Source organism: Pyxicephalus adspersus, chromosome 1, assembly GCF_032062135.1.
Source record: "Pyxicephalus adspersus chromosome 1, UCB_Pads_2.0, whole genome shotgun sequence".
NCBI classification, from domain to species: domain Eukaryota; kingdom Metazoa; phylum Chordata; class Amphibia; order Anura; family Pyxicephalidae; genus Pyxicephalus; species Pyxicephalus adspersus.
Genome location: NC_092858.1, coordinates 61,546,291 through 61,558,717, shown reverse-complemented (window position 1 = coordinate 61,558,717; position 12,427 = coordinate 61,546,291). Strand labels below are relative to the sequence as shown.

General features: G+C 34.9%; 1 protein-coding gene across 1 annotated transcript in view; it reads left to right on the top strand.

Annotated features, from left to right (window-relative positions):
• PCCA (propionyl-CoA carboxylase subunit alpha) overlaps positions 1-12,427 on the top strand; it is a 173,840-nt gene that overhangs the window by 113,847 nt on the left and 47,566 nt on the right. Inside the window, exon 19 of the mRNA XM_072411643.1 lies at positions 2,802-2,904. Coding sequence (XP_072267744.1) covers positions 2,802-2,904 — 103 coding nt within the window. The remainder of the gene's footprint in view (positions 1-2,801; positions 2,905-12,427) is intronic.

The window sequence follows — 12,427 nt, the reverse complement described above, 5'->3', positions numbered from 1 at the left end:
TTGTGATCACTGAAGGAGGGGAAACAAGTTTCTCCACATCTTAGCTGCTGTTTTTCTGTAATATTTTGCTGTTCACATTCTGTTTTCATTTTTTTCAGCATCGCATCGCAACAAGAAAAAAAAAAAAAAAAGGCTATTTTTACCGCATTTTTTGCAGTATAAGACGCACTTTTTCTTCCCCAAAACTGGGGGGGGGAAAAGTTAGTGCGTCCTATACGACAAAGGTGTGATAAAATAACTAAAATAATATACTCACCCGATACCCGATCCCATTTTTGACCAACCATGCCTTGTATCACGCTGAGTCTCTCTGTGCAGATGGCCATCTTGGTGGAGTCAGAGCATTGCTTCTTTATTTCAGAGTTTCATCAAGGAGAACAATGAACAGCACAGTAGTGATATCATTATATCCCACTCTAAATCTTCAGAGACTAATATTTTTCAGGAAGAATTCAGCACTAAAGGTCATATTGTCAGGGTACAGTTCTTGCATAATTAGCATTACTAAATGTTTTCTTTTTTTTACTTAAAGAAACATCCACCTATATACATTTCTTTATCTTAAACAGGCCACATCCCTAACATTCAAAGGAAAAGATATGAGATGAAAGACATCAATTTTAGCCGGTACCATCAATATATTACAAAAATAACAAAATTTTATTAATAATAAACATTAAAAACAAACATCATTTCAAATACATAAAACACAGTAAAATTGTGGGTGTATAGAATGACCTCTCTTTACAGAATACCCATTGCTTCTTGACGCGTTTCGCTTGGAAAAAAAAACGCTTCTACAGAAGGAAGAGGAGGAGAAGTCTGATGTTTGTACTTCTAGCAGCCCTCTTATTTAAATTTGTTGCAAGAAAGGAGGTGGTTATGGCGGCAATGGTATATTCAAACCCCGTTTAGCTAATTAGTGAATAATCTCTTTGCAACAATTTTAAATAAGAGGGCTGCTGGAAGTACAAACGCTAAAGGCGTCGAGAAGTAATTCAGAATTTAAACCCTTTGGGGGTATTCTGTAAGGAGAGATCATTATAAACACACCCACAATTTTATTGTGTTTTATGTATTTGAAATGTTTGTTTTTAATGTTTATCATTATTACAGTTTTGTTATTTTTGTAATAAATTGATGGTACTGGCTTAAAAAGTCCCGCTTAAAATTGATGTCTTTCATTGCATATCTTTTCTGATGTTTCTCTTATTACAACAAATCCTTTATTTTTTTAATCATCCAATGGGTGCAGTTACTGACAGGTACTGTTTTGGATTTTTTTGAATTGGATTTATAAATATAGTATTAACAGAAAAAGGTAATGTAGAGGCACTGGTCATTTTTTTAATAAGAATTAAATAATATTCACATTAAATTTAGGTACTGACTTCCTGCCAATTATCCCCTTTTTTTTCTTTAAGGTTTACTGACTTCCCACCATTTAGCCCCTCAATTTTCTTTATGATACTATTATTTAGTTGCTGACTAGCATTTCAGTAGCGTATAGCCTTTATCTAAAACAAGCTAAATGTGTAAGGATGTTGACATTCATTTACTATGGTCTGTATCGTTTTGCTTTGGGCCATCTGCATTGATTATGTAAAATAAATTTATAGATTAATACAAGGTTTTTCATACTTCTTAACATAGTCAATATTTTATAGGTTTACCAAAGGACCTGTTGTCAGCCTTTCTAAAGAAGTGTTCGTATGTAACAATGTCATCATCATCATCATCCTCATCAGAACATAAAAGACTGACATTATCCAATCGGAGTTCTTCACAGACACCTCTGTTCTCACCCAGCAGGCGTCTGACACAACTTAAGCTGCATACACACGTGCAATAATTATCGTTGGAAACGAACGACTAACGTCTGTTCGTCTGATAATCGTTAAGAAAAAAAAGTGCACAACGACGCCTATGAACGAAGATTGTCACTGGAAACAAATGACCGTCCCGGCGGATCTGATTGGGCGACGATTGTTCGCAATCTTTTGTGTGTGCGGTCATTCAGTGATCGTGGATGGTTCTGCAGTACACTTTCTGCAGTCACTTCCTGCATCGTTCAAACGATCGTATCTAGCGTGTGTACATTATTGGTGGATTATATTTGAACGATCGTATCGTTACAGCATGTACAGAATTGTGCACAATAGGATTATTCAAAATAATCGTGCATAATCCTTAGTCGTTCCTTTTCTAACGAAAATTATTGCATGCTTGTACCTAGCTTAAGATTCTTGTCTCCAATTGTTATCGTAGAGACTTTCACTACTTTTACCTGTTGCACTCTTTATGGGGTTTAGTTTTATGTACAGAGAATTTGCAAATGAATTTATTTCCAATTCAGTTTAATCACACACATACTGCTATACCTAATGCTAACAAAAGAAGGGTTTGCTCTTTATTTTAATGTTTTTTTTCCTTGTATAGTAGTGTCCAACCTTTTTCTAAACAAATAATATCTATATTATGGTAACAGAATTGAAAAGGTATCATACTTATGAAGTATTTTGACGTAAAAATTTGTTTACAATTGCTAAACGTAGATATTGTCCCCATAGGATACAATGTCTGTTTTAAAAATAGTGGTGTAACTTATGACATGCATCCTACATCTCACCAAGTAAAAAATTAGAGTTTCTTAATAAGTTTAACTTAATCACCATAATCATAATTAAATTCCATAGATTGTCATTTTTTGTTTTACTGGGATATTTTGAACTAATATGAATGAGCATTCTTGCATAACTTGAATTCAATATAAATTTAATAAAACATGTCTGTCTTTTCAGAGTGCCGATTGCGAAGAATAATTTAAAGACATGGGATCTTTCTGTTCTGCTGGATGGAACTACTCATTCAGTTTTTGTGAGGAAAGAGAAGGATCGCTTCTCTGTAAGTAATTTTAACTGTTGTGTTTCTTTAAAGAAAAAAAAATGTACAAACCGATTATCATTGTGAAGACTGCACAACACCTAACAACTTATATACATGTGTTGATGACATAATCATTTGACATGTGCATTTGACCTTCAATTTACATTTAACTTGTGTTAAGCATATTTTGCATTCCCAAAGATTTGTGTGGAAATGCAAAACACAGTTGAAATAAAACTCATTAAGACAGACCCCCAAAGGTCACTTTCAAAAACCACAAATAAATGTGACATGCAATACTGAATTTTCTATTTCTTACAGTACAAATTTTTTGTTACTAAACATTTTTTATATAAATCCGCAGCATTGACAGCGTGCTTGTTATTTTTTAAATTTTTGCAGTATTGTAAGTATAAAGTTGACTCATTAAGGTTGTTGGATGACATCTCTTGCCATAATCTTCTCTTCCCTCTTGCATATCATCCTCCTGCTAGAAGTGTAATAAAATAATTAAAAAAAAAAAAGTAAGACTGTTGCACAAAAGAACCACTTCTACATAACATAGCCGGAGATGTTCTGTAGTACACAGAAAGAAATGGGAACAATACTAGCTGATAATATTCACAAGAGACAGAGAGCACAGATTTTACAGGATTAACAGGTTATTTCTTTTTTTATTGGTCAAATATAACAAAACAGTTTTATTGATATTTTAACAAAATAAAAAGGAACATATCTAATTGTTCCCTGATAAAAATGATCACCAAGGCAAAAATCTGTGCTATGTACAGGGCTCCCTTTATATCGCTTAGCGACTCGCGGGGTGGATCACTAATTGACTGACCAGGGACAACCGCTGTATTTTTTCATGACAGGGTACAGCAAAGTGCTTTCTGCTTCACCTCTTTCTACCCCTTCCATAGAACTGAACAGCACTCATTCTATTGTCATTGGAAATTATCCCTAAATTTCATTTCCAGCAACATAAATCTAGTGTGTGTGTATATAGCTTTAAACAGGCCAAACTAATGTACCTGTTTAGGTTGTCAGAGAAGAGAAGGGGAAAGGAGGTTTAAATTCATCCACCACAAACAGTGGCTTGTATAGATGAAAACATTAATAATTGGACCAGGTTCCATAAACTGCCTGGTGACTTTCTCGCCCTTACAACTGTCATGCTGAAGTATATGAGGCTGCTTCATGCGTGTAAGATTTTTGAATATTACATCTAAAGATGGTGAGATCAGGTGACTTTCATCTAACGTCTATGGAGATCTTAGCTAGAATATTCCAGAATACTGGAAAGCGCATCATCTGTGACTAAATGTTTTGATACAGCTTTCTGAAAGGAGTGACTAGTAACTTCTCCTTTAATGTGTGAAAATGTTTCAGAGACTGCTCCTCACATGGATCTAATTAGTCTTTTCACAGGAACTGAGGGTCCAATTCTCGCTGCTGAATTCTCATTTCACTCACCCATAACTAGAAACACCTCTCTTCAAACGGGTGCCTTCAAAGGATAGGGGAGTTTAGGGCTGCTTGTCTTACAGCTTTTTGATGTTGGTTTCTCTTTGTTTATACAACTGTTATTATTGAGAAAACATAGCTTTGTTTGTTAGAGATCATTTAGTATCAATGTCTGAGACTGACAAGTCAGAGATCAGTGCTGTATAGGCCATTTTGCAGAATTTATAGATTTGTTACACACATTCAAACAGACTTGATGGCTTTGGCAGGTTTCTCAAACATACAGAAATAAATAGGCTAAACCCTCTAAATTAAAATGACTTCTGTTTTCTAAAAAGATGTTACCATTAACTGATGCCAAGGTGCCAGCACTTAAAAAATTCTTTCATCTAGTTTATTTCACTTGCAGCTGCGAGGTTTTCTACAAATGTTGTCATTCCAAATGCACTTATTCTTTTACATTTAAGAAAAAAAATCTCAGATATGTCTGTGTGCTAACCATCTACAGCTGACATTCATTTTTAAAAGACTACATACCATCTCTTATCTGTACCAGTGAATTTATTCTTCAGCAAATTGTATTTCATCATTGAAGTGAAAGATATTTTGGCCTTCATTTGTGTATTTTTTTTAGTAGTCATTTTTGTTAATAGAAACCACTGCTCAGCTGTACAAATATACATATATGCATATTTCAAAGAGACAGAATTACGTTTTTACATGTAAAATTAGAAATCATATCTAACAATTTGCATATTTAACAAATAACATGTAATTTTGTGTTCTGGAGGCATAGGGAGATAATGTGATTTGTACAATGTCCCTTGGCAAGATCTGACTGAGAGTAAACCAAAAACCATCTGCTGTCAAAGCGGGATTTCTCAATACCTTTTATCTGAAAATAAAGAATTAAGCACTGATATTTTTGGCTTGTAATAGAGCAATACATCTAGCACAGGTCACAGCACTGTATATAGATGGGTGGAATGTGCTAAGTACATCTGTACAGGTACATCATGCTGCCATATTCTTAGTGCAAATTACAGATCCTGTCCCTGCGATGCATATTAGTTGTGGGGGAAGTCATTAGTCATTGGAGGAGTGAAGAGAGCAGGTAGGGGGGTATTTTTCTACCAGGTCAGAAAGATAAGTTGCTCAAGAACAGTGGAGGGATTTGAAGGCAAAGCATAGGAGCTTGAATTTGATTCTTAGGTGAAATGGAAGCCAATGGAGAGAACTACAAAGAGATGCAGCTGAAGAGGAGCGGTAAGAAGGATGGAGGAGTCTGGCTGCAGCATTCATAATAGATTGTAGAGGGGAGAGGTTAGTGGAATACCAGAGAGGAAAATGTTACAGTAGTCCAGACGAGATGATAAGAGGCGTGTACAAGGAGTTTGGTGGTCTCTGGGGACAGGTAGGGGCAGATTTTGGAGATGTTGCACAGGTGAAAGCGACTGGACCTGGAAATGTTCTGAATATGGGGGGTAAGTAAGAAAGCAGAATGGAAGGTGACGCCAAGACAATGTGCCTAAGTGAAGGGACGAATAACAGTGTTGTTAACGGTTAGGAATATCAGGGGGTGATATGGAATTTGAGGGGGGGAAGATTATTATTAGTTTTAGAAATCAGTCAGACATCCATGATGAGATGCCTGACAAGCAGTATGAAACATTATCCAGGACTAAGGGAGACAAGTCAGGGGTGTACAGATAGATTTGAGTGTCATCAGCATACAGATGGTACTGTACACCAAAGGAGGATATGAGGCTTCTTGATCAACATAGAGTATGTTCCTTAATGATCACGGTGTTTTTGACTTTGTATCCCTATCACCACATGCTGTTTTGGAAAACTACCAAAAATTCTTTGTTTAGGCATTTTCTGTTATAGTGACAGTACTCTGTTGCTGTCTCTCAACTGCTGTCCAGCATTGTGACTGACTATTAACAGCAGTTCCGGTGCTCATTTCAAAGACGTGTGCTGCCATGGTCAGTATTAGGAAGTCCGCACTGGGACATGATGTGCAGATAGCGTAGATGAATCTAGACCAGAAGTGGCTGCTAAGAGCATGTAAGACAACCATTCTCATCCGGGAACATGTGGAACCCTACATTTCTCTACATTTCTTGATTAGCTTCCCATCTGCCTGCATGCTAGTACAATGCTTCTTAGTAAAATCAGCAGTAGCACTTTTTATTTTTAGCATTCTTCTTTTTTTTAACATTCTTTATTAATACCAAAATGCATTATTTTACAAAATATAAATATTTTGCTCAATGCCACTACACCAGTGTGAGCCATGCCACGCTCTACCACATACCATGCAGTACCCTACTCACCTCTCTTCCACAGCACCAATGCATACCTTATTACTCACCTCCACTGCATAGACATCCACTTCAGCATTGCCCACCACTTCAGTGATGGACCTTTTGTATGCTTCTTACTATTGCTTCAACTTGCACTTATGCACTACCCAATAGTGCAACAACAAGTGCTTCAGTTGTCTGTGCACAAACACATACTTTTGCATGCTCTGTTACTGTATTTGGGTGCACCTTTGAATTTTCTTCCACTTGCTAGGCCTTTTATAAGCATATTAAACAACGAGTACATTTTTAGTATACTTTTCTACACTTGCCTTTACCGCACCATTCAGAATTTATGTATTTATTCCTTTAAATTAATTGGTACACTTTTGTAAATTTTTCTTGTTTGGTAATTTTTTTGATTTATCAGTGTATTAGCTGAATATATATAATCCTTTTATGGTTTGTATCTACTTTGCAGGCAAGCTGTGGTCAAATTTTGGATAGGATGGGAAAGGGTTATAATGCCTGTCATATTTTTCTGTACTTGCTATACGTCTTCTCCTCCTGTGTCACTGTTTTCGTCTGTCATTTGCGACTTCTATTTAACCTCCTGAGCGTTACACTGAGGTCTAGATTTCTGTACCAAAAGTGATCCACTGTTTTTCATGAAATTTTTTTTTTAAATTGTATAAAACAGTACTCTATTTGAATATTAGACAATATGCAAAACATGTTATTTCAAAACAACTTTGTTTCGAAATTTGTTTATTTTATATATCACATTTTTATGAAGAATTCATGCTTTTTGCAAACATCTATCTCATCTCATATGGCATCTTTGTTTTAAATGAAAAAAGCAGTATGTAAATTGGCATAGGTTAGTGAAAGCTGGGCTGCATCTGTAATTACAAAAGCTGAGGCCATAAAACCTTTGCAGTTGCCATTTTAAAAATGTATTTTTTTATTATTAAAGTGACTTTAGTTCAGCAATTAAAATTCAATTTTCAAATTACCACCAAGCAAACACCACACTTTTTTTTCTGTACCATACCATATTTACAGCCAGTATACAGCAATGTAATACAACTAAGGCGTATCTGAAGACACATAAGTTGACATTCAGTCATTGCAGACTTCGTAATTCAAACTGGATTTTATCTGAAACAGAACTTCATATCTTCAAATCATAATGTTATCCCTGACATCCTATCAGAAACATAACAACTATGGCTAATCTACAGCATATTTCATGTATATGAAAATTCACAAGTTTTCTCATATTTTGACTTTTTATTGGTGTTGTCACATAGTACCTACCTCTTTATTCACTCCAGTGTCCTCTTTTTTTTTTTCCACTTGGTTCCCATGGTTTGTTCAGAACACTATCATCTTTGTCCGATCCAAATGCTGTTTGTCTACCCTCTGTTTTAGGAGCCCTGGTTTTCAGCAATACACTACTATCGCCACCAGCAAATAACCATTGTGCCACTAACAATGCTCTCCTGGGCACTTCTCTCAGTAGTGCCTCTGGATTGAATAAATGATGTGGTCACGCAGCTCTTCTTCTTCTTCAGAGGGAGCTTACTTTGTAATTGAAATGATTGCACAAGTGCAAGGTAAAAACAAAGATAGGGATGCATCCCGAAAAGGTATGAGCATCATGGACCTATTTTTGAGGCTCATTGCTTTCTATACAAAATGTACAGAAGAAAAAATAAATGTATTGGAGGTTGATAATATGGAAACCTTTTAAATCTTGTTTTACACTTCTTTTTAAGTGTGCACACTCTCTCCAGTCTCTGTAAAAATATATAGAGTGATAGGGGCTCTCACAGCTGTGCCCCAAAATCTCCTACTACGTTAGGCATGTTTTATTTCAGGCTTTTAAAGAGAATAGTTATGACTACATTTAATGTAATGAAACTTGTCATACTGTTGACATGTTTTGTAACTTACTTTGAGGTTAGCAGTAACCATTCCACATGTAATTCTTGCTGCACGTTGGCAGTTTGCCCCACAAGTGAGCAATGTAATGTGTTGGTAATAGAACGAGCAAATTAGTATTTAAGCTACTGCACTTAAGTTATTTGGTTTCACATATGCCTCTAGTTGGCAAGAAAAGAACGGAAATTAAACTCTTGAAAAATCTGAATGCATAAAAGTGCTTGTTCTTTTGATTGAAACCACATACTTAGCATTTGATTTTAGCCATTGCCAGTGGTAGGGAAAATTACAGCTGAGGAAAAAAATACATTGCAAGCTGTGAAAATGGCAATTGGCAATGCATGCCTTCTTTGCGATTGCAGTATTTCTGCAAATTCATCGGTGAGCATTCTGTAATCTTTTATCTCTCCAGGTATGCCAAATGTTTTACTATTAGTTGAAGTGGAATTACTTCTTACCCCTTTCATGAAAAACACAGTGCCCCTTCCATCAGTGCTTCTCTAAATCTCCTTCTTAACATTTTTCTACAGGCTGGACATTTTCCTTTATCATTTCTTTATTATGTCTCCTAAAAGGCTGTACTAGCTTGGTAAGAATAATTTACCATCTTAATAGCCACTGGAACTGAACTATAAGGTTTAACTTTTAATATTTCAGTCCACTACCAGCACCTGTACAAATATGTATGAAGCAGATTTTATACTTCAGTTAGAAAAATTATAAGTGCTTGGTAGAAAACATTTTGGAAGACCTTATGTCACATCAATAATACCCTTTACAGTTACTACATTTCAAATGTTTTTATTGTTTCCTGTGAAAATAATTTATGGCATTTTCTCACTGAGTGCTTTTAAAGCCATGATTTGAAAAGAAAAATACTATAATACTGCATTACATATTGGACAGCTTTATTTTCCTGACTGCCTTAAATCATTAAAAATATAGTTTGATTGGTTCATTGCACCTATGAAGGTAATTTAGTGTTAGAAGTTGGAATTTGTACTAGCAGTAGAGGTTTAAGGGTTAGGATTATTATTGGAGTATGCATTTATGAGATAAAATAATGGTTTAAATGTTGGGGTTAATTAAAGTATAGTTTCTGCAAATTATTATTTTTTTTTTTTATAGAGTGATAAAAAGGTAAGAACTAAGTATTTAGCAATGGGCATAGGTGTTTGGGCCAGTTAAGGTTTAAGGTTAAATTACATTGTGTAGGTTAAAAAGTCGAATGAAATTAGTAACGTTCCCACAGATTTGCCATATAATTATTACTTTTAGGAACACTATTATTTTTAAGTAGCTTAAAGCGTTAAACAAAAATATTTCCCTTTCTTGTGGTGTCTGAGCAAGCTAGAAACGTGTCCAGGACTCCCACTGTCTGGAGAATTTCATGGGTGTATAGACAGGAGAAGATACCTATATGAACAATAAGGAATTTGGAGGGAGATTTTTATTGTATGTCATGCCAGACTGTAATTCTGCTCTAAGAGGTAATTTTGTATATTTGGTAAGTGTTGGGGTGTAGACAGGGAGGTTAATTGTTAATGTTAGGTGAACAATTAGTCACTGTGGATCACTGTACAAATATATATGTTTCTAATAACTCATACTGAAAGCTAATATTAATAAAGCTACTGCTTTGGTGATGAAAACAAACATACTATAATGGTAGCACTGCCTGTTTTCTTGCTTTGCCTTTTAACTATTGATAAATATTTTGAAAACAAAGTATGTTACACACCATCCCCCTGTCTGTACCATTTCCATGCAAAGATTCATTTTATTTATTTTGAGAATAATTGTTAGCTCCTTTTTTTAATTATTTCAACATATATGTGAGATACATTATAAAAAATGTAATACCCTACAGGGTATACCATTTACGGCTATGCTTTGAGAAGGTATACACACTGAATAAATCCTGGGTTGTCTAAAAGACCTGAAACCATTTTATTTTGTTATTTACAATTTTCATGAGATAAAGAGTTAAATTGCACTAAATATGAAATATATATATATATATATATATATATATATATAATTTCGGCTTATTTTTTTAGAACTATATTTATAGCCAAGTGCCGTTTAGGCTAAAGTGGTGTTTATATTGGCTTGTGGGTTAACCCCTAGCATGTATGTGATACATATGTCATAGTTAGGACAAACTTTACTGTCAGGTGTTCTTGAGCAGTTGAATTAATAATATGCCTTCCAAACCAGCTGCCTATTTCTCCCTTTCTTCTGGTGTAGCAATGTAGTCAGCCCACCACAGTAATGTAGGAGCTGGCTCAATTTCTGTCAGAATCACTAAGTATTTCAGGTGTTTTTAATTCGACATACCATCGCAAAACTCCAACAAAAATCTTTTTTTTTTTTTTTTTTATTTATATATATATTTTTTTTACACCCAATCTTCCCTCTCTACAAAGCAAAGTTCATCAATCATTGTTTTTTGCAAAGTTATAACATTTTCATTTTAAACCGCATGCATTTATTACCTGTAATGTCAAAGCTCTCAACCACTTCATTGGAAAGACTGTACAGAGGAGGTGTGTGGCATAACATGAGCATTCTCTGCTTTTCTGTCACCCACTCTGTAGTGGAACACAGTGAAAGTAAGCCCTTATATTGAACGTCTTACTGTATTAGGTCAAGCTGTTGATTTGTATTAAATTCATATAATGGATAGTCAGTAAGACTAAGAATTTAGTAGTGATGATATAATAAAAGCAGTTGAAATTAGCTATCTACGATATAAGATATATTGAAACAGAAAAAAACTGAAAGGCTGTCCTGGTAATTGCACTTGTTTTCATTACAAAAATGGTCTACAGATTGTATGAAACTGTGCAATGGACACGCCACAATGCAAAGTAGCAGCCTCAAGGGCCACTATTTCAAAAATGTTGTGTTGTATGTCGGGTTAATTTATTGTACATTCAGTAGACTTTTTATAATGATATTATATGCAGTCAGTTCTAGGGTTTTACGTATCTTGTCATTAGCGAGACTTATTACTGGGTAAATACAACCTCTGATGAACAACAACACATAATATATAACACCATGTAACTAACAAAAACTTAGTCAAAATGCAGAGAAGTGTGTGAAAAACCAAGTATACTCTCACCATTTGTATATGAATTAGAAGGGTAAATAGCAGCCAGGGGCTGTTAACTAAATGCCCATCAGCAAGTATGACCACCTCTGTAACAGCAGAAGTTTTGTCAGTTGTGTTAGCTGGTGTGTTACAAAATTGAAAGAGGTGCACTTTTTAACACAATAAATACAGAACAAATTACCCAGCTAAAGTAACAGGGATTAAAACGATACAGATTTTGGGATAAATACATCAGGCTTTATATATTTTGAAAAGGTTTTTCTTTGCATTGTGGAAAAACTGCTTCAGTTCAGTGGGTTTTTCTAAACAGGCATTTTTGCTTCATGATAGATTATGTTTTCATTTTTTTGGGGAAATTCCCATTCGGATTGCATAATGGATTCACAAAATCCATGTTCAGATGACTTCAGTCTTATTGGAAGTGTTTTTAGAATTGACGATTAAAATGTTTTTACAAGAACAAATGTTTAACGATAGACTGGTGGTATTCATTCTGCTTTCAACATTTTGTTGTCTGTGTTTTAATGTTACCTATAACATTTCTTGCTGATTGTAATGGTCAGATGTAAGCTGGCACAATCAAATTCATGGACATAAAAGAGAAATGTGATAATATTTTCCAGTACCGTAATGAATAAAGAGAAACGTGACCTGGAAACTGGTGACACTGTAATGTATCCTGTGTGAAATCCAAGTT